The 21,535-nt window shown below is 43.8% G+C and overlaps 1 protein-coding gene across 4 annotated transcripts in view; it reads left to right on the forward strand.

Moving 5' to 3' along the window:
* rab3il1 (RAB3A interacting protein (rabin3)-like 1) overlaps positions 1-16,659 on the forward strand; it is a 70,990-nt gene extending 54,331 nt beyond the window's left edge. For 3 of the 4 annotated variants that reach the window (XM_078549043.1, XM_078549046.1, XM_078549045.1), the window contains exons 6-11: positions 396-524; positions 1,543-1,655; positions 1,747-1,770; positions 9,248-9,347; positions 13,576-13,642; positions 14,344-16,659. In XM_078549043.1, the coding sequence (XP_078405169.1) occupies positions 396-524; positions 1,543-1,655; positions 1,747-1,770; positions 9,248-9,347; positions 13,576-13,642; positions 14,344-14,426 (516 nt within the window). In that variant the 3' untranslated portion in view covers positions 14,427-16,659. The remainder of the gene's footprint in view (positions 1-395; positions 525-1,542; positions 1,656-1,746; positions 1,771-9,247; positions 9,348-13,575; positions 13,643-14,343) is intronic. The other variant, XM_078549044.1, reaches the window with a different exon arrangement.
* The last annotated feature ends 4,876 nt before the right edge of the window (positions 16,660-21,535 follow it).

Here is a 21,535-nt window from a genome sequence, read left to right on the forward strand (position 1 = left end):
TCTGACTCCAAGGCATTGCCTGCCTCTGCTACTAACTATTATTGGCTGGGTCACACACCTACCTCATTAGCCCATTAGTGACTGGATCATACCCCTCCATCATTAATCCATTAGTGATTGAGGCACAGCCCTCCTTCATTGACCCATTAGGACAGGATTGTGCTTGGCTATGCTGCATTCTCTTGTTAGCATTCTCTGGCTATAGTTACTGAGGTGCTAAGTGTGCCAAATGCCTGTGGAGTTGCACAACAGTGAGGGTCAGCATTGCCGGGGGAGAAAGGAAGAATACAAGTCACCTTGACTGCATATTGGGCAGGAGATCCTTGCCTGCTGGGAGCTCTGATTTAAAAGCTATTGCACTTCTGTTCCTGATGCCCCTGCCTTGCTGCTTACAGATCGACCTGATTTTGTTTGATGAGTTCCAGGCATGGAAGGAGGAACCAACCCTGGATAAGGCTTGCCCGTTCTTGGAGAGGATTTACCAGGAGGATATCGGCCCATGTCTCTCCTTTGCCAAGCATGAGGTGAGTTTTAACCTTTGGAATGAACTGTCATTGGACGGGGGTGATTGCCTGGTGGCAGTAGCATTCTGGAGGATGAAAATTTATCTTTCAAATAGCCCATAGACCTCACCTCTTGTCTAGGCTGGTACCTCTGAGGTGTTGAGTTGTGACTCTCCTCAGCTGGTGTATGAATATGAGGACCTGGGTTTTGAGTTTCTTGCACCTGATTTCTGGCTAAATTAGGAGGATCGGCGCTTTCCGGATTTACTGCTGGCAAACTTATTCAAATTAAGAGTTACTGATCATAATTTTTCCCTTGTGTCCAAGCTTCCTCAGGATGTAGTTCATTAAAAGCACATTTTAAATAGATTGATAAAAACAAAAAGCTAAAAGCTACTGCGGATGCTGGAAATCCAAAACAAAACAAAAACAGAATTACCTGGAAAAACTCAGCAAGTCTGGCAGCATCGGCGGAGAAGAAATCAGTTAACGTTTCGAGCCTTCATGGCCCTTCGGCAGAACTGCCGAAGGGCCATGAAGGCTCGAAACGTTAACTGATTTCTTCTCCGCCGATGCTGCCAGACTTGCTGAGTTTTTCCAGGTAATTCTGTTTTTGTTTTAAATAGATTGTATTGACTGAAGCACTTTTGAAGCATGAGGGGGGAATTTATAGGGCAGCAAAGACAAGTGTAATCTGTTGTTACTTTGCTTTTTGAAAACAAGGTAAAGACCCTGGAGGGTGGAATGGAGCCAGGGCTGCTTCCTGTCTGATTCTAGAGGAACTGTCTGCAACAGGAGATGAAACCAGAGAATGAAGAATTTAAACATGAGAAGATAGATTGTGGGGGGGAAAGCTTTTTGCAGTTATTTGACTTCTGTCAACTATTTTTCAATCACTATATGGGTGAAATGACTCTTTGTGGACAAATAAATTCTTTTATTTAAAGAGTAATTTTTTTTTCCTTTTTTCTGTCTTTTTATCTCGGTCTCTTCCAACCATCTATCCATCTTTCTCCCATCTTTTGCTCCCCTCTCACAGCTGACAGAAGCAGTCCAGACTGCTGTGGAGAGCAACACTTTGAGTATTGAGCCAGCTGCTGCCCAAGCATTACCAGTAGTCAAGGCCTCAGCAATAGAGTGTGGAGGACCAAAGTAAGAGCGTATTCTTCCTTCATAGCCTTTGATCTGATGCTGTTAATTGGTCTGATTCTCCTCTTGATTTAATGTTCTTTCTCTCTTCTAGCGGGTGGCGGGCTGAAGTATTGACGTAAGTGTTCACATAAATATTCCTGAACCTAATGCACACTAACTCCTGTATGTAGCCAGCAATTACTCACAGTATTAATACAGCTTCTGTAACTCATAATGGCTCGTAAGCCATATTTATTATGGGGGCAGTGGTGCTGCAGTATACCAGAGCCTGTTCTCTGGGATCTGGGATTGAATCTAATTCACATTGATGCAGTAAACACCTTTTATCTGCCTGCTAGCTGTAATGTTCCAAAGTGAAATGAACGGGACTTTCTCAATTCAACTCCTGGTGGCCATTGGCCTATACACCGTGAAACTGGCTCTAAATTGCCAATCCTGATTTGGAGAGCTGCAGGATGGTTGATGTGGAAAATGGATAATCTCACATTGGTGCAGCAGAGAGCTCTGTACCTGGATGGGGCTGAGGCATATCACTGGCACAGAGAAGTGCAAATGTATTTAAACTTGTTCCATGGATCTTAAGTTTGCGAGAGGGTCCCAGAGATCTGTGGGAGCAGAGACTCACTTAGAAGGACAAGACCTGAGCAGGTGCATAGGAACACCACCACCTGCAAGTTCCCCTCCAAGTCACAAACCATCCTGACTTGGAACTATATCAAAGTTCCTTTATTGTCACTGAGTCAAACTTCTGGAACTTCCTCCTTAACAGCATTGTGCGTATATCTACAACATATGGGCTGCAGCGGTTCAAGAAGGCAGCTCACCACCTTCTCAAGGGCAATTAGGAATGGGCAATATATCCTCACCTTGCCAGCGATACTCAAACCTCTTGAATGGATTAAGAAAAAAATCCAGTCTCTGTTCATTCATCACCCAATATCCATATTTGTTGGCTTGCTGGCATGAGAAATGTTTTCTGCAATGATAACACTGTTCTCTTCGGGTAAGTAATTGTTGTTCAGAAGTTAGGGCATGAGTCCATGCAAGTGTATCTGTAGAGGGGCCCTATTTGCAGGGGGGACAGGGTGGCTTCCTGTTCTATATATAGTGATGATAATAGAAATACACTACAGGTTACTGGAACAAGATGGGAAGGAAGGCTCATTGTCTGTGGTGTCTGGATATGCATGCCCTTTGTGGATTGTTGAGGAAGGTGTGGGGTGGTGGCTTGGTTAGACATGTTGCCTTGGGCAGGGAGGGGTAGCTACATCATCTGCGGAGATTATTCAGTCAATGTTTGACTGATGAAGTTTTGCTTAATTTTCTTTCAGGGGTCTGGGAGTGTTTATGCAATATGTCCCTTCAGGGGATGAAATGGATGGGTTAATGTCTGTAGATGTTGGGCTGGATTTTTAAATGGTGTCTGGATTGGAGGCAGGCAGGGGTGTAATTTTGCACCACTGGCTTCTGTGCTGACTTCTAATCTGAGATATTTAAAAAGGTTTAATGTAAAGTGCACAATACTGCAATCCTTAACAGTTGTAACATTTATGGAATTCTCAACATTATTTCCTGCTGAGAAGCATGACACCAACAATAATATCCCCAACTAGCCAAGATTAGAGTTTAGAGGAAAGGGAAGCAAGTTAGTGTAGTCTGTTCTCTTGTGCAGTGAATACAAATCTAGATGGCATGCAGTATTCCTACAGTGAATGTAGACTTTGTTAATCTGTAGTTGCTTGGTGCACATTACCTCCAATATAGTGAACGTAAACTTGTTTGGCTTACTCTGCCTTAATGTATTGAATGTGGACTTTGGTATCCACACTATCTCCAGTCCAGAGAGTGTTGACACTGTTGATGTTTAAAGCCTGTTGGTACACTCTACTTCAAGTTGGATGAATGCAGACCTTGTTTTTAAACACTATCCCACACATAATAAATGTGTACTGTTTTAAAAAAAAAGTAATAAAATGGTTAAACAATTGATTCCGCAGTGAATAAGGTAATGGGATTTGGTGCTGGGGCAGGAGAGAAATGCAAGTGGTCTGGTTGGACACACTACATAGAAGTAAATGATGGGATGGGCCATGGCTTTATCTCAATCTTCAACTCTTCAGAATTTTCAAAAATTTAACATGAAGGTTGAAATCCTGACCTGGAATCTGGATTGAATCAGAATTAGGAGGCCATTCCCAGTGGATAGTATATCAGGGAAGAGGTAGGCATGAATATGTTTGATAAATGATCAATCCACTACAGTGTCTCTAACTGCTTGTTATATACATACCTTTAAATGATTTGAAGAAGGCTTTAAACATAAACCAGTACCCATTGTTCATAAACCTACCTCACGCGCACTTTCTTGTATGTCTCAATTCCTCCTTTTTCCACGACATGTCTGATATTTTTACTGTTCACTTCAATGATCTTCTGGAGTAGCATTTTCCATAATTTTTTCATTTTGGGTGAAAGGTTCCGCACAACTTCCTCCCCTTCTGGATCACTTCATTCCAGGGGAAATTAGTTTGAAATTAAGATTTCTTTTGATCGTGAGTTTCAGTAAAATTACAATATCATTCCTTTGAAATTGCTTTTATGATTTTGGTAGAAATGGGACTGAAGAAATTTTCTTCACATGAACCTTTCACAATAGTGAACAATCATTTGTGAACTTGAGTTGTCAGGCTTAGCTTAATGTGAGCACTTGTCAACCATTGAGTCAGGCTGACACCTCTGTTCAGTGCTGAGGGAGGAACCATCTTTTGGGTCAGAAGTGTCTATCTGTTCTCTAATTGGATGAATGTTTATAAAAAAAAAATCCCATGACACTATTGGAAAAAGGGAAGAAATATTCTCCCAGTACCTTGGCCAACATTGTAACCCTCAACCAACACCACCAAAGTCAGATTAACTGCTCATTTACCTGATTGTGGGATCTTGCTGAGCACAAATCAGCTGCAGCATTTCTCTATACTGCAAGTGAGTAACACTTCAAAAGGACTTGTTGGCTGTAAAGGATATCCTGATGCCACAAAAGGTGTTATATAAAAGCAAGCCCTTTTAAAGTTGAAACTTTGAATTACATCACCTTGATATTTCTATTTTTCCGGAGTTGAATTTGTAACTTTTAAAATGCATCATTGCTTTGGTTATGATGAAAGCAGGTGCAAGCAGGAAATCTGTTCTGTGTCTATTGCACCCCCCCCACCCCCCCCAACTAGTGTAAGGACAGACAAGTGTAGCTGAGAGCCTCCAACAATAAGTGTGCATTGTACATTGTGAGGAATGCTATCTCTGTATGTGCTCACCTGCAGTTATCCAAACTGCTTTGACTGGGGGAAATTTGTCACTAACTTTCAGGTTTGCCTTCAGTCCAATATTGAAACCAAGACTGAGTGTGCTGTCTTGTGTTTGAACTCCTCTGCCTCCGCACTGGAATTCCAAATGTCTCTGGATCAGTAAGCTTGTAAAACCCCAAGCTTCGCATAATTATCAAGTTTGACCTTATTTCCTTCAATATGATTTTTCTTGGTGGGATGATCACATTATGGCCCTTCGCCTCGACTTGAAAACAGCTGTGTTGTGGTAACACATCACAAGCTAAAATTCTAATAAATTTTCAGTATCTTACTGCAGGTTTTCACTCTCAGCAGAGATAACCAGACTCTGATTTTTCTTTTGGTTAATATCTGCCTGGCAAAACACAAAATAAAACCTCTCTCTCCTCATACCCTTCCAACCCCTTTTTAAACCAGCTTGTTCTGACTATAGAAAAACAGTAGCAGCACACCAAACTCTCAAGATATGAAAACCAGCCAGTTTACTGGAAAGCTCAGCCTGAATTCTTTCTTCCATCATAGGCTGAGGGTTATGGCACCCATTTATCTATTACTCTGTGATACATAGTAGGATATGGGAGGGATCCCAACTCTGGCTCCATATGGTAACTATCAGGAGACTGTTCGCCCTCATGGTATTAGTCATTCATATTACTCTGATATATCACATCCTAGTAACCACCAAACTAGTAGAGGAGTCTCCACTGAGACTGAGGCAGTATCTGTGTTGGTTTGGAGTCTATGCAAACAATGACTTTTGGGAGAATATCTGCAACCTTCAATCAAAATGTCAACACCTGGGGACCAAAGCTCCCATTCCTAATACTATGTGTGCGCCATGCCAGGGCTGCTAGGGTTGGGAATTGGCAGCAAAGTCCTTTTGGCTGGACCTCTACCTTGTTTGTGTGCAGGCAGGTTTCTTGGGACCAAACGGGCAGAAGTGGGAAGCTCTAGCCTGAAGCATGCAGGAGCATTACAATCGCATACAAATGCTTTGCCATTGCCTGGGATTCTGCTGGACAGTTCCTGGAGTGGAGAATGCCTACGTAAGCTTGTTATCTGATGTTGCTGAGCAGTGTCTTCAGATCAGATGTTCAAAGGGACAGCCAGCAACTATCTGGTAATTTGGGCAGCAGGGGTCCACCTTTCCACCCAATTCTGTGCAGCAGAGCTGAACTATAGATGGTGGAGAATCTGCTGCTCGTACTAGTTTCTCTGATAAATAATGCTGCTTTTGCTATATTACTGTGCAGATTGTTAAGATTGACAGCAGTCCACAACATCCTATTTGAAACAAACATTGAGTCTTTGTCACCCTGTCCCATCTTTGGGAAGTTCATTCAAAGCAGCTGAACTAGTCAGACTCGTTAAAACAGTTGCTCCTAAAAGTGGGCAACTGACTTATGTTGAGGCTGGAGGTTGGGACAGCAATGTTGAGGTGAGCTGGGTGTGAAGCAATATGCATTATAATTTATCATGGCAAAATAGGAATTGCTAGACAATTTTGAAAATTAACATATGGAATGCGGGCATCGTTGGCTAGGCCAGCATTTATTGCCCATCCCTAATTGCCCTGGTGATGGTGGTGAGCCGTTGCAGTCCATGTGCTGTTAGGGAGGGAGTTCCAGCGACAGTGAAGGAGCAGTGAAATATTCCCAAGTCAGGATGGTGAGTGGCTTGGAGGGGAACTTCCAGGTGATGACGTCCCCATGTGTTTGCTGCCTTTGTCCTTCTAGATGGTAGCAGCCCTGGGTTCGGAAGGTGCTGTCTAAAGAGCCTTGATGAGTTGCTGCAGTGCATCTTGTCGATAGTACACAGTGCTGCCACTGTGTGGTGGTGGAGGGAGTGAATGTTTGCGGATGGGGTGCCAATCAAGCAGACTGCTTTGTCCTAGATGGTGTCAAGCTATAGACCAATTGCAATCTAACTCGCCTTCCACCATGCTGGTAATTACATGTTACAATGATAATGGAGTAGTTGATTGCTATGATCAATCTCCACCAATTGTTTGGCTCAGACCTAGGCAGGGCGCTTTAGGAACCAGCGACCAAAAGGGACTTGTTACACTTACATGTTGTCTCAAATTACTCTCATACTGTATCCTAAAAAGAACATGATCAATCCCACCTCTGGTACCGAAGGCTGGTTCTGTGAGGGGCCTGTGAACCAGGGCTGTTCTGTACTTGTGGTGGGTCAAACACATTTGTTCCTCAGTGTCTGTGGCCTGGCGAAGGAAAGAGATTAGTCACTGGGAAGTGGCATTTACTTTAAATTTTATTTTTTTAACTTGATTTCACAAGTCAAGACAGGGGCTTAAATAATGGGTATTCAAAAATGTTGTGAGCATAATGTCATGTGTGCTGTTCCCCCTCACATCCACCATCTCGGAATGTAACGAATCGAGGAAATTACAAGAGGACTTCTGGGAATAGGCATAACTGTAACCCCACATTATTCAGCACATTCACAATAAAAGAAAACTGAAAAATCTGCCTGGTTCAGGAATGTGGTGCTGGAAGGATTAGCTGAAGGGCCTCTTTGTATCTGACAGGGCTGGAGATTGCTGGAATGTTTTCTGTGATTGTATAAATTCTTAATTCCTGCAGATCAAGTAGGAAATGCTGTATCCCAAGGGGACACAGGAAGATAAGAAAGATGATACTGCAGTGTTAGAGGGCTTATGAAAATTTCACCCCCTCATTCCACTATTATCAGGGGAAGTAAGAGAATGTTCTTGCAAATTGTACGGCTAGGCAGACTAAAAGATAAATGAAATGGGTCAAAAAAACTATGAAGGCAAAAGAGGGAGGGTAGAAGAATGTGTTAATAGCACTTAGCCATTCCTTGACCCACATGGCTGATGTAGTTGGCCATTTTTAAAATCATTACTTCAACCCAACAAAATAATGTCCAATGTATGGTCCACGACCAAGAATCATACCTCTGAGATTGGCCCCTCTCCTGGAGGAAAATGTGTCAAAGCTCATTTTTCAATCCAGACACAACGGAATTTTTGGAGGCCTGCAGATTAAGGAATGGGGGCACTCCATTACTTATACTTTTCTAACCTGTTTTACCCCTGATTGACTTCAATAGAAGAACACTATGATTTCAACCCCTTTACGTTAAACTAACCTCTGAACTTAGTAGCGCTGAACAAGTGGTTTGAGCCTTGCAAAATATTTGTAGATGCTGAAATTTACACAATTACATAAGCTGATATCCTCCCCCAGTGCTCTTCACTATAAGGAGACATGGGCTAATTAGTTTCCTTAAGTATGAAAAGGGCCAATTAATGGAGAGATGAGTAGCTTGGCAACTCGTGCTCCCCTCCAGGGAGAGGGAAGTGAGCAGGGATCCAAGTGACATCCTGCCCTGCAAACAGGTCCAAGTACATGACAGGGGCAGAAAATAGTAGAGCAACTTTAATTTAAGAAGTGTTACTTGCTTGTCAAAGGGGAGGAGGAAGGTGTGCAATCATTTTTGGGCCAGTTTTGAGGTCATAGAAATTTACAGCACAGAAAGAGGGCATTCAGCCCAAGGTGTCTGCGCAGCTGACCAGTAGCCATCCAGCCTAATCCCACTTTCTCGCCTTTTTAGTTTGTGACACTTCAAGCACGTATCCAAGTACTTTTAAAATGTTATGAGGGTTTCTGCTTCTATCACCTTTTCAGGCATCGAGCTCCAGACCCCCCCCTTTCTGGTTGAAAAAGGTGACCCTCAAATCCCTTCTAAACTCCAACTTTTTAATCGAAATCTATGTCCCCTGGTTATGGACACCCCAATCAAGAGAAATAGGACCTTCCTATTCATTCTAATTGAGCCCCCTTATAATTTTATATACTTCAATTAGGTCTCCCCACAGCCTCCTCTGCTCCAAAGAAACCACCCCAGCCTATTTGATCTTGCCTCAAAATTAGAAGTCTGCAGTCCTGGCAACATCATTGTGATTCTCCTCTGTACCCTCTGGTGCAATCATAGGGAGGTGAGCTAAACTATAGAAAATATAGGTTGCCTTTCTTGGAGATTCTAGACCATCATCCCTAGTGCTTATTTTGAGATAAATAGTACCATAATTAATGGTGTTTCTGTACTCGAGCCCTGTCCAAACTTGAACAGGCCTAGTTTAGACTCTGAGGTGGATCCTTACCTCTTTAAATGATGTATGCACTACTGCTCTCAATTTCCTGTAAGGATAATATATTTAACTGGAACGGTGCTTTACTGTGTGACTTTGTTCCCTCTTCACAGGAAATGTGCACTGAGTGGCCTGCCCAGAACCTGTAAACATCGCATCAAGCTGGGAGACTCAGGAAATTATTTCTACATTTCACCATCCTGCAGGTCCAGGGTATGTAAGAGACGAAAGGAGGAGAGGACTTGTAACATAGTGTGTCAGGGCTATACCAAACAGGATTTAAGACAGTTTTCTTCAGGATGTGAAAGATGACCATGTTGTCCACTCAGCAGGCAAAAATTTCAGGCAATAATACTCTAATCGTTTTGAAATTTCTAAAAGTATGTTACATAACCATTCAAATTTGCCATTCCATGAACTACATTGCAGAGTATGTGGCACTTACAGGTTTTACTTACAATATACATTTCATGTCAGATGTTCTGTGGTGGACCTCTATGTTCAAGTTAATTTTATTGTTTAGTAATGACATTTTTGCCTTCTGTTTTGAGTTAATTAACTGGACGTGTTGAAGAGTGACTGCTGTTCAGACCTCTGGAGAGAGTTTGAATGTACATGGGGTGTGTCAATGGATGTATGTGAGTGCACGAGGACTAATGTGTGCGCGTATCAGTTTGTATGCGCGCGCGCGCACACGCTAACGTGCACACACACCAATGTGTGTCTCTCCCCTGAACCATCCCTTCATTCTAATTTCCTTCCCATCTCTACCCCAACTCTCATCAACATAATTTCCTTCATGAAACACTCCACCTGCTGCCTTAACCTCTCTCCAACCCCGTTGTTGGCCAACCAATTTCTTGTCAGCAATATGTTTACTCACATTGTAAATCTCTCCTATACTTCAGGCGGTGTTCCTGCATGACACTTTCAAAATCACTCTTCCCACTGCGCACCCACCCCGCTTCAGAAAAAACTTCTTGTTCAAAGCTCACACTTGCCTATCTATCTTTCAAACTAATATCATGGGCTGAATTTTGCTATCTCGATGCTGGACAAACCCATGTCGGCAGCCACAAATGGAAGTAGGGGACCTTGACGTCAAATTTCCCACCTGATTTCCACTAGCCGCCATTATGATTGGCGCAGGAGTTGTGGCAGGGGTAAACGACGCTCACTTAGTGTCTTCGGTTTCAGTCTTTTAAATGCCTGCCTGAATTGTGAATTTCCCGGAGATCTTCAAGGTGAATTGGTTTGTGAAGCCAGGTTAGTCCATATGTGAAACTTGGAGAAAACCTGTTTTGGAGTCTGGAAGCTTTTGTCAGGTTAAAGCTCTTGCCAACTTCAAATATCATCATGTAATGGTGTATGATAATTTGTTTTTAATGTAGTGATTGGTCCTACGTCTCTGTCCTTAACAACAGACAAGTGACATTTGTACAATGCTGGTCAATTTAAGTGCTTGTGTATTAGAATAATTTTTATCTATTAGATAAAGTGCTCTTCTGCGTTCCAATATTAAGAATCTCATTTAAAGTAGTCATCTGGACAATGTGCTTTTGACTTTTACATTGATTTAAGTCCAGACATTTGTTGAGGAAACTGGACAGATGCCAGACTTCCTCAATAAACTCCATCTGTTGAGCCCTTGAAGAAAATGAGCAGATGATCAGGCCACTTTAGAGACTCTACTATATTGAGCTCTAGAGGGTTTTATTCAGCTGTACAATGGAATTTCATAAATGCATGGCTGAGTTCCAAACCCCATTAATGTGGAGGGGCCTGTGTGCTTTGTTTGACTGTTTTAGAGCAGCTACTGGGATTAAACGTTTTGAAGAGATTTTTGAATAGCTGTTTATTTTAACAGATTTATGAGCACTTGAGAGTGCTTTTTCAATGGCTGTGTTTGACAATTTTGAGATGTTAAGAGAAATAATTTTTTTCAATTGGAGCTTGAATGGATGTCTTTTATTTCATGAACATTTCAAAGAATTCCCAGTGTTTTTATAGGGCTTATGAGTTCTGCCCATATTGGATACAGGGTGAGTATGTATGGAAGGGGCACGAGGGTTATAGAAAGGCATGGAAAATATAAGGGGGTGTGGAAGGGGCATGAGGGATGAGGGCTAGGGGAACACAAATGGGACAAATAGTTGATCTCAGTCATGAGCTTCCAGGAGGCAGCCAATTAAGAAGCTGCCTCTTGGAGTTCCACACAATTCAGGATGATGAGCGGACCAGGGAATGGATAGGCCCAAAGAGTGACCATCTCTGCCTGACCAACAGCCCCATTGGGAGGTTGGTGCCTTTTGATGTAGGATGCGATGTGGGGATGTTTCCAACTTGAGGAGCCCTCTGAAGAATTAAAGTGTTTATTTAACAAAAAAAAGTGCAATAGCTGCCAGGCCTTCGTTGTGGAAGGAGGAGAGCCTCCACAGAATTACTTGTGGCTCCAGCCAGGCCCTCTGATCCCTGCGGCTACAGGAAGGTTGGAGGGGTGGGGTGTTGAGGGTGGATTTGAAGGAAGCCTCACTGGCCTGCCAGTGGGAGGATGCTTCCAGGCAAAGGCTGGGCTTTGGCCTCAGCAGGGGGGTCTATCTGCCATCAGGAAAATCACTGCCAGGATCACCAATATGATCCCAAGTGGGGACTTAATTGAGCCTAATTAGTTACTCCCTGGTGTCAGTCAAGCTGCATCTCCAGCAAAGTTGCTCAGAGGTGGGATCAGGTCAGGGTGTTGCCCTGTCTCGAGATTCTCTAATTTTGCTCTTGGTCCCTCCCCCAAACACATCCCTGCAGGACTGGGAAAATAAAGCCCTTTATTGTGAGCAAATTAGTTGTCGGCTTTCCTACGTTACCACTGACTGCATTTCAAAAGGACTTCTTTGTCTGTTGAGGGATCAGGAGATCATGAAAGGTGCTATATAAATGCAAGTCTTTTGAATATTCTTCACTAGCATTCCTCTGATTTCTGTGAAACCACACACTTCTGGATTCGCACCCTCGTGTCAACCTATCTCCTGATATGTCTTCTCCCACACCCAAATGGTGACCCAACTTTGTATCTCAGTGCTCTATCACTGGTTCCTTTCTATTTGCCATCTACTTTCTATCTCTCTGCAGACTCATCTAGAAGTATGACACCAGTTTTTTTTTCTCTCGCATCCTGACTACATCATCTGCCATGACCATTGACTTTCGGGCTGCCAGCTGCATTACTGCATGACCTCTGGTTTCTGCTTCAGCCAAAATTCCCTGCAGTTGAACACCTTGCAACATTTGAGGTCATCTTGTTTGGCTGTCACCAGCTCCCTCATGCTCTTTGATCCAACTCCATCCATCCACCCATCCATCTTCTAGTTGTGCAGTCAGGTTGAACACAGTGGACATGCTGCCTTGGTGTTCTGTTCAATGTTAAGCTGAGTTTTGAGCCCCACTATATTGCCCACTTACAACCCCATCTCTTTCTGTCACTGCCAAAATCCATATCTAGGCTTTCAGTGCTTCAAGAATTAATTTCTCAAGAGCTTTGCTACACAAATTCTATTCAATCCAGAACTCTGCTGAAGCAGGAGTCCTGTCCCACAGACCAACACACTTGACCCCTTTACTCGTCAACACCGCAGGCTCCCTCTGTCCCAGAAAGTTGGTTTCAGTGTTCACTTCCTCCTCTTCAGATCGCTCTGTGGACTTACTCATCCTTTTGTTATGGATAATCTTTTCCAGCCGTATGTCAAGTCCTGCATTCTCTGTTCCCCTGTCTTCAGATTTTTGCTAGTCTCCTGTGCTCTTTTTCAAGCTAATCTTTCAATTTCTATTCTGCTTTCTCTGGAATTCTGTCCCTAAATCCCTCAAACATCTTGCCTGAAAGCTCCCTAAATGCAGGTTTCTTTGATTTCATGCACCTTTTTTAATCACCTTTTTAAATTCCCTTGCATCAAGCTTGGTGCTCAGTTCTTTCCTCTACAAGGTATATACTGACCAGAAAAATTACCGGTATTGACTTGTATTTGTGTGTGTCTCCTCTGTCATCCCGTAATGTGCACTGTGACTCTAGAGCTCATTTATGCCTTTTATATAATAAGTGCCTTATTAATTCTATTCTCATACGTGGCAGCTAATGGTGATGAGAATATACCCCAATAGCTGCATAGGATCCTGCTATTATTGTGATATGTGACTTGAACCCAAGTGTTTCAGTGCTGAATCTCAATGAAAAATAGAATGAATTTGTATGAGAATTCCACAAGGTTTCTGTCAGTCTCTTGCTGTAACTCCAGCGGGAAAGTTGGCAGACTGCCCCCACCACCATCCCCAAACTTGGCCAATGAAGTTTCAGGGCAAGGCGTTTTAATGTTTGAACAGATCCAAAATCTGTCTGTGGCTGGGTTTGTTTCAAATTTTATCTGATGTGCTTGTAACTCTGCTGTTTCTTGCACAGATTACCGCTGTTTGCAACTTCTTCACATATATTCGTTATATCCAGCAAGGTCTAGTCCGACAAGATGGTAAGATCATAAACAGTCTTTTTTTCACTTAAGAGCTGAAGGTGAAAGCTTGAGGTCAATTAGTGGTCTTTTCAACATCTCCAGGGGTGAAATAGATAGAATAGGGATGCACGGTAAATTGAGAAGCAATTTAAAAAAACAAGTTTTAATGGAGGCTTAAGCAAGTTTAAGAGCAACAGCAAGTTTGAGATTACCATTGCAATTGACTGACCCCTGTGAAAAATGTGGGCACTGGATGAGGTCTGAGTGAATTCCTGCCTCGGTGTCAAACATTGTTCAAGTTTGTGTTCCACAGCAGAGACTTGAAAACAAAAGTACAGGCTGACAGTCAGAATGGTACTGAGGGAGTGCTGCACTGATTTGTGGTCTGGCCTTTTGGATGAGCCATTAAACCAAGGCCCAGTCTGCACTCTTGAGGTGGATGTAAAAGATCCCATAACACACTTTTTTTGAAAGAACATGGCGTCATCCATGGTGTCCTGGCTAATATTTATCCCTGAACCAACAAAAATTGTCTGGTTACTGTCACCTTGCTGTTTGTGGGAGCTTGCTGTGTGCAAATTGAGTGGTGTCCTTGCCATGTCGCAACAGTACAGAAGTACTTCCTTGGTTATAAAGTGTTTTGAGATGTCCTGAGGTCATGAAAGGTGCTATAGAAATGCAGGTCTTTCTTTCTAATTTGTTTTTTTTCCCTTTTGTAGTGGAACAGATGTACTGGGAAGTGATGAAGCTGAGGAAGGAGATGTCTATTGCTAAACTGGGATACTACACAGAGGAGTCTTAGTGTCCAGGTTAATGCCCCAGATGCAGGACTAAGCTGCCATGCAAGGGGCCATTCATTTACATAATGGACTTAAACAAAATGGGAAATAACGCCATCTAAAAACAAACACAAAAGCCTTTGCATCCATGAAAAGCAGGGAACAAACAGGAAGTGTGGTAATGTGCCCAGGATGAGTGAGTGACTGCCTCTGCGGCCTGGGCTGTGTTTTAAAAACACAAATTAAATGCTGCGGAGAGGCTATGGATGATAAACAGGGTAATTTTAATATCCCATTAGCCATTGATCAAAGATCCTGTAACTTTGACCTCTGTTACAACAGCCAAGAATTGTAAACCTCCACAGCTCAGCCTTTGTGCCTAATAGGCCTCTGTGGCTTAATTTTTTTGTTTAACTGGCGTAAGATGGAGAAAAGTGGTTGATAAGGGGATCATTTGAAGGAAAAAGATTTTTTTCCTTTTGACGTAACAATAGTATTGGAATATTGGACTTCCAGTAGGACATTAGGCCCAGCTGTGATTGGTCAGTTGGTTTTGCCCTCCATGGGGCACTATTCACCAGCTAATTTTAAAAGCCTATGGGCAGGGCCAGTGCTGGCTGAATCAGTCCTGCTGCTTCATATCAGCAGCAGTGGTGCTAGGCAGAGAAATGTGCAGTGAAAAGAGGAATGTAGAGAAACCCCACCTGCACCCATAAAGCTGTCCGTACTGTCATCTCCCAGCTGAGACCCATCCTGAACCGACCTATTGGAATATTAATTTGCAATGCACTGTTACTGTACACAGAGCACTCCATTTCAACACTTAGTGTTGGTCATTCTAAACTAGCAGCTGATACTCAACATCTTTCTGGTGTTCCTGAAGTCTCAGCGCTGTACAGTGCGGACTGCACACTAGCCTTACGCGATCTCTTGTTCACACTCCATAGTACATCTCTCCTCTTCTGGAATGGTCTTCATAATTTTTCAAACAGGAGAACATTGTGTTTCTTATGTTTTTGCATTTCACCCACCACCCCCACCCCAACCAACTTTGGATGCACCACCTCCTTGGTAACCAGTCTCCTCAGCAATAAATGTTGTGCCCTCTGTAATGTTTCCAAATGCCTCATTATCTCTGATGCACAGAATCCTGAGAATGGGAACCAATATTTTACTAAGAGTTTCAGTTTTTAATCTTTGATTACAAAATGGCTTGAGCCATGTATCATTCCTTACATGTTTAACTTGTACTAGAGTATTATAATCACTACGAAATTCCTTATAATCCATATGTTACTATTAAAGGAGCACTGTCAAATGTTTGGCAAACATTGTCTAAAAATAATTCATGCCAATTTTCTCCCCTTCTCCTATCTTCAAGGTGCTGCCTCTTGCCAGGATGCAAAGGCCCTGGTTGCCCTCCAGTATTTGGCTCAAGTGGTCACTCTTCAGCTTAGTGAGTGAGTGGGTACTGGTAGGCTGTTCAAACCTGGGAACTATCGTAGGAGAGCCTGATCCCCTTTCCATGTACTTCCCAGCAGGGGTCACTGGATTGTGATCAGGAGGAGGACCCCTGGTTCTTTTTTTCCACTCTCCTAACTGGCATGAAAAATACAGCAGCCCTTGCATCATCCAATTGACATTAACTAATCTGAACAAATCTGAGACCATCATGTCCTTGTAGCTCAGTGCCACACTGGATGGTGTACTTATCCAATGAGTTGTTGGGGAAATCTTTGTTTAGAAATATCATGACATAAATCATATCATAGTGTAATAACATGTTAGTTGTGAGATATCAGCCTATCAACCGTGACACAGTATTCTCCTGGCTTTTCCTGTTCTCAATTTCCCCTCCATCCCCTACAAAAGAAAAGCGTTTGCCAAACACTTTTTTCCTATAGGTAGTGCTCCTTTAAGCTGCATGGTGCATGCTTATCTTTTTACATTGACTGTTTTTTCAGGTATCATTAATTCCAGTGTTTATTGTGGAGAATTGTGTCCTCCATTTGCCAAATGTAATGGCTATTGGACGCAGGGGCTCCCTGTCTTCCTGAAAACCAGTTGGAGTTTCCCTTCTATGGGTTGGACTGACTGCACAGTTATACAAATATCTAATACATTTCTACAGTGTATAAAATAACAACTAATTAAAAACTGACAACTTGCTCCTTTAAATGAACAAAGTGATGTTGATGGGCATAGTTTTGAAAAAAAAATTTTTTGCACGTTAATAAATTGTAGACTGGAATTTAATGAAGGGCCTTGGATGGTTTATATATAGAATAATGGAAACCTGGAAATGAAATGGGCAATAGAAGAAAAGTCAAGGACACAAAAATGCCATACTTCCTTTCCAGACTTATGCTTTATTATAAAATATCAAACATTTCTAATATTAGCCTGGCACCATGATATATGTGCACAATCTACCTCTCTTCTGTCTGCTGGTCTTCTGATACCCCAAGACCAATTTAACCTTAGGGGAGGTGACCACTGGCATTGTTAAAATTGGTACCACTTAATGCTCTGGGGCCATCCACTACTGGGTGGTCCAGGTGCCTGTCTGAATGGGGCTTCCATACTGAATGCAAGCTGGGGCTGAAGAATGTCACTGCAAATCAGAGACGGCTAGAGAGAGCCTGTGCAATGCACAAACTTCCCAGTTGAACTGGAAGGTGAAGAACAGGGTTTCACAAGCTGTGGGTCAAGACCCCCAGCGGGGCCATGAGATGAGATTTTGGGATCGCAAGCTCCAAGGCAGCAATGGCTGCCGTGGAGCTCATATTTCTGACAGCTGCAATATGTGGCCCTTTAAATCCCCTTTTTTTATTTTTGGTGGGCTTTGGTGAACTACTCTGAGAAAAATGCCTATGCGTAGGTAGGTGCTCGGTTTTGTTTTTATGAGAAACCCTGCCTTTTCATCATCTTCCCTCATGAGGGAGAAACTCTGGTTCCCTCCCTTCCCCCCCCACCAAATTTTCACCCCTGGGGTGCCTCAGTTTGAGGCATTAAAATGGTGTCGCACCATATGCTGGTGAAGAGAAAGAAACCCCAAAAATGTAAATGAATTAATTTTTGTTGGGACAGGTGTGCTCTGCACTCCACTGTGAGCTACTGCTGAACACCTCTTTCGCTACTTCTACCTTCCTGCCTGTCAGCTTGTAATCCTCTGATATTCCAGGTGATGAGCTGCAGCATGATGGCCATTCAGGGCATGCATCCTGTTGGCAGCAGAGTAACAAGGTCCAGACTTTAGGTTGGACTGGGTGTCCTGTGAGCAGGCAACTTCACATCCTTCCACCCCTATCTTTACCCCGCAGCTCATCAAGTTCGTGTCTGCAGTCCGGTATTATCACTGGACTGGTAATCTAGAGACTCTGCGTAATGCTCTGGGGATCTGGGTTCAAATCCCAGCACAGCAGATGATGGAATTTGAATTCAATAAAAATCTGGAATTAAAAATCTGATAACCATGAAACCATTGGTGTTTGTCACAAAAACCATCTGCTTCACTAATGGAAAGGAAATCTGCCATCCTCGCCTGGTCTGGCCTACGTGTGACTCCAGATCCACGGTAATGTGGTTGACTTTTAAACACCCTCTGAAATGGCTTAGCAAGCCACTCAGTTGTATCAAAGCGCTACAAGGTGAGTTAAAAGCAATGAAACTGGACAGACTACCTGGCATCGACCTTGGCACTGGAAACGACAACAGCCATGTCAACCCTGCAAAGTCTTCCTTACTAACATCTGGGCCCTTGTGTCAAAATTGGGAGAGCTGTCTCACAGACTAGTCAAGCAACTACCTGACAGTTATACTCACTGAATCACACCTTACAGGTCATGTCCCAGACACCACCGTCACCATTCTGGGAGGACAGACCCAGCAGAGGTGGTGGCACAGTGGTATACAGTCAGGAAGGAGTTGCCCGGGGAGTCCTCAACATTGACTCTGGCCTCATGGCATTAGGTCAAACATGGACAAGGAAACCTGATTACTACCTTCTGCACCCCCCACCCTGCCACCACAGCTGATGAATCAGTGCTGCTCTATGCTGAACATCACTTGGAGGAAGCACTGAGGGTGGCAAGGGTGCAGAGTGTACTCTGGGTGGGGGACTTCAATGTCCGTCACCAAGAATAGCTCCGTAGCACCACCACAGGCTGAGCTGGCTGAGTTCTAAAGGACATACCTGCTAGACTGAACAGCAGACGGTGAAGGAACTAATAGGGGTGAAAAACATACTTGACCTCATCCTCACCAACTTGCCTGCTGCAGATGCGACTGTCCATGACCGTGTCGGTAGGAGTGAGCACTGCACAGTCGTTGTGGAGACGAAATCCTGTCTTCACATTGAGGATACCCTCCTTTGTGTTATGTGGCACTACCCCTGTGCTAAATGGGATAGATTTCCAACAGATCTAGCAACTCAAAAGACTGGGCATTTATGAGGCACTGTGAGCAGTCAACAGCAGCAGAATTGTACTCGACCACTATCTGTAACCTCATGGCCTGACATATCTCCCATTCTGCCATTACCACCAAGTCAGGGGATCAACCCTGGTTTAATGAAGAGTGCAGGACAGCATGCCAGGAGCAGCACCAGGCAAACTTAAAAAATCAGGTGTCAACCCGTTGAAGCTACAACACAAGACTACTTGTGTGCCAAACAGCATAAGCAGCAAGTGATAGAACTAAGTGATTCCACAAACAACAGATCAGACCTAAGCTCTGCAGTCCTGCTACGTCCGGTCATGAATGGTGGTGGGCAATTAAAAAAAAAACTCTGGAGGAGGCTCCACAAATGTCCTGATCTTCAGTGATGGAGGAGCCCAGCACATCAGTGCAAAAGATAAGGCTGAAGCATTCACAACAATCTTCAGCCAGAAGTGCTGAGTGGATGATCCATCTTGGCCGCCTGCAGAAGTCCCCAGCATCACAGATTCACTCCACGTGGTATCAAGGGCAGGATTTTTCCCTTGCTGGGGTGCTCGGCAGGGGCAGATCGCGAAGCAGACCACCGCCCGCGATCGGCTCCGCACCGCACCGCAATTTTATGTGGGTGGGCTAGCCCAGCGTTGAACCTGAGCAGCTGTGGGGAGGACGGTGAGTGGGCCGATCTTCATGCATGCATGCAAAAGAGTACTTCAATCTTGAGGCATGGAGCTGCCTCGGAGATGAAGCGCTGTTTTTAAAAAAAAAAAATAAAAATAAAGGAAATAAAATTGTCATAAAACACGCCCCCTCATGTAACAGTCACATGAGCTGGGACATTTTTAATTCAAAAATAAAATTTTTATTTGATGTTTATTTGCTTTAGGGAACCTCATCCTGCCCGTGGATGAGGTTTCCTAAAAGCGTGAAGGCCTTTTTGCCTGCCCACCAACTCTTAGGTTGGACGGGCAGCGTAAATTTGAATTTAATTAGCTTCTTAATGGCCTTAATAGGCCTTTTGATTGTCGGCGGGTGGGCAGCCAACTCTGGCGTGTGCCCACTAAACGAAATGTTGTGAGACTGCGTGATGTCGGGATGCTTGCCCGATGTCACAGTGCGTCATTTTACTCTCGTGCATGCTTGCACGCCGAGCGTAATATTCTGCCCCAAGATATGGCTGATGGCACTGGATAATGCCAAGGCTATGGGCCCTGACAATATTCTGGCAGGAGTACTGAAGACTTGTGCTTCAGAACTTGCTGCACCCCTAGCCAAGCTGTTCCAATACAGCTACAGCACCGGCATTTACCCAGCAATGTGGAAAATTGTCCAGGTATGCCCTGTACACAAAAAGCAGGACAAATCCGACCTGGCCAATTACTGCCCCATCAGTCTACTCTCGATCATCAGTAGTGTGCTTGTCTAGCTTCCCCTAAATGCATCTATGCTATTTGCCTCTGCTACCTCAGCGGTTGCAAGTTCCCCATTCTCACCCGGGGGTGGGGGGATTGGTGGGAGTGGGGTGGTGGGTAAGGAATTATCTTCTGAATTCCCTATTTGATTTCTTGGTAACTATATTGACAGCCTGTAGTTTTGCTCTTCCCCACATGTGGAAACTTGCCCTCCGAATGCAAAATTTGGATTTGTATCTCCCTGTTTTTTTTTCTGGCACTGCAAGTGTCTTTAGAAGTCCAAAATAGTCTGCCACGCATACACACCATTCTGGTGTAAGTCATGTTAATGAAATTCAGGTTTGGGGACGGGCTCTCCCTACCATTTGATCCTTAAATGAGAAATTTGGTATATTTATGATCTTTGTATTTAATTCCTAGCCTGTGACAAGTAAACTGATGTCAGTCATGCAGTAAATAAAGGGTGCTACAATTGTGTCTATATCCCTGGCTTCACAGCCAGGACTTCATCTCTCAACCCAACTACCCCTGCCAGCAGGTTTGTATGAAGATGTTCAAACACAATGGATCAGGCTTGGTTGTCACATAAGTTGGCATTCACAATCCAAGTCTATATGTGACCAATGGCTACCTGGCGGAATTGTACCTCTGCATTAGTCAGCACCTGCAGGAGAGGAAGGGAGGAGCTGGAAATAAAAACCCCACCAAATAGGGCAATGAACATACTGTTTGAGACTATAAAGGGGGAAAATCTGTAATACATTTCATTCAGCACATATGTTGTACATGCTCTGCTATCACCATTCTATCCTGCATCTAAGTGGTGTCCTACATAGAAACAGGAGTAGGTCATTCTATTCTTCAAGTCTGTTCCACCATGTGGCTTGTGTTGGCTGCAAGAATCTCGTACCCAAGCGTCACTGTGTTCCGTGATATTCTCTGTGTGCTCTCAGCACCTTTCGAGGCAAGGCTGCACCCCCCCCCCCTCCCCCCCACCCCCCCCACCCCCCCCAAATCTTGACACCATTCCTGACAGGTGAAGGTGTGGTGCTGAAGAAAACAGGTGCTGAAGCCTGCCGAAGGATCAAGTTGTCTTAAACTCCATGTGGCCGCTGTTTCTCAGGAACATCTCGATAGGAGTCTCTTCACAGAATGTATGTGTGCTACTCCCAGCCAAACAGGTGTCAGACGTTCCCAGATGCAATGTGAAGATCTCAGGAGAGTCCTCACTGCGTCTCGTCATCATCCTCCTGCAATCTTGCAGTAATGAGGGCTTCATGACT

Source organism: Cetorhinus maximus, chromosome 9, assembly GCF_964194155.1.
Source record: "Cetorhinus maximus chromosome 9, sCetMax3.hap1.1, whole genome shotgun sequence".
Classification (NCBI taxonomy): Eukaryota; Metazoa; Chordata; class Chondrichthyes; order Lamniformes; family Cetorhinidae; genus Cetorhinus; species Cetorhinus maximus.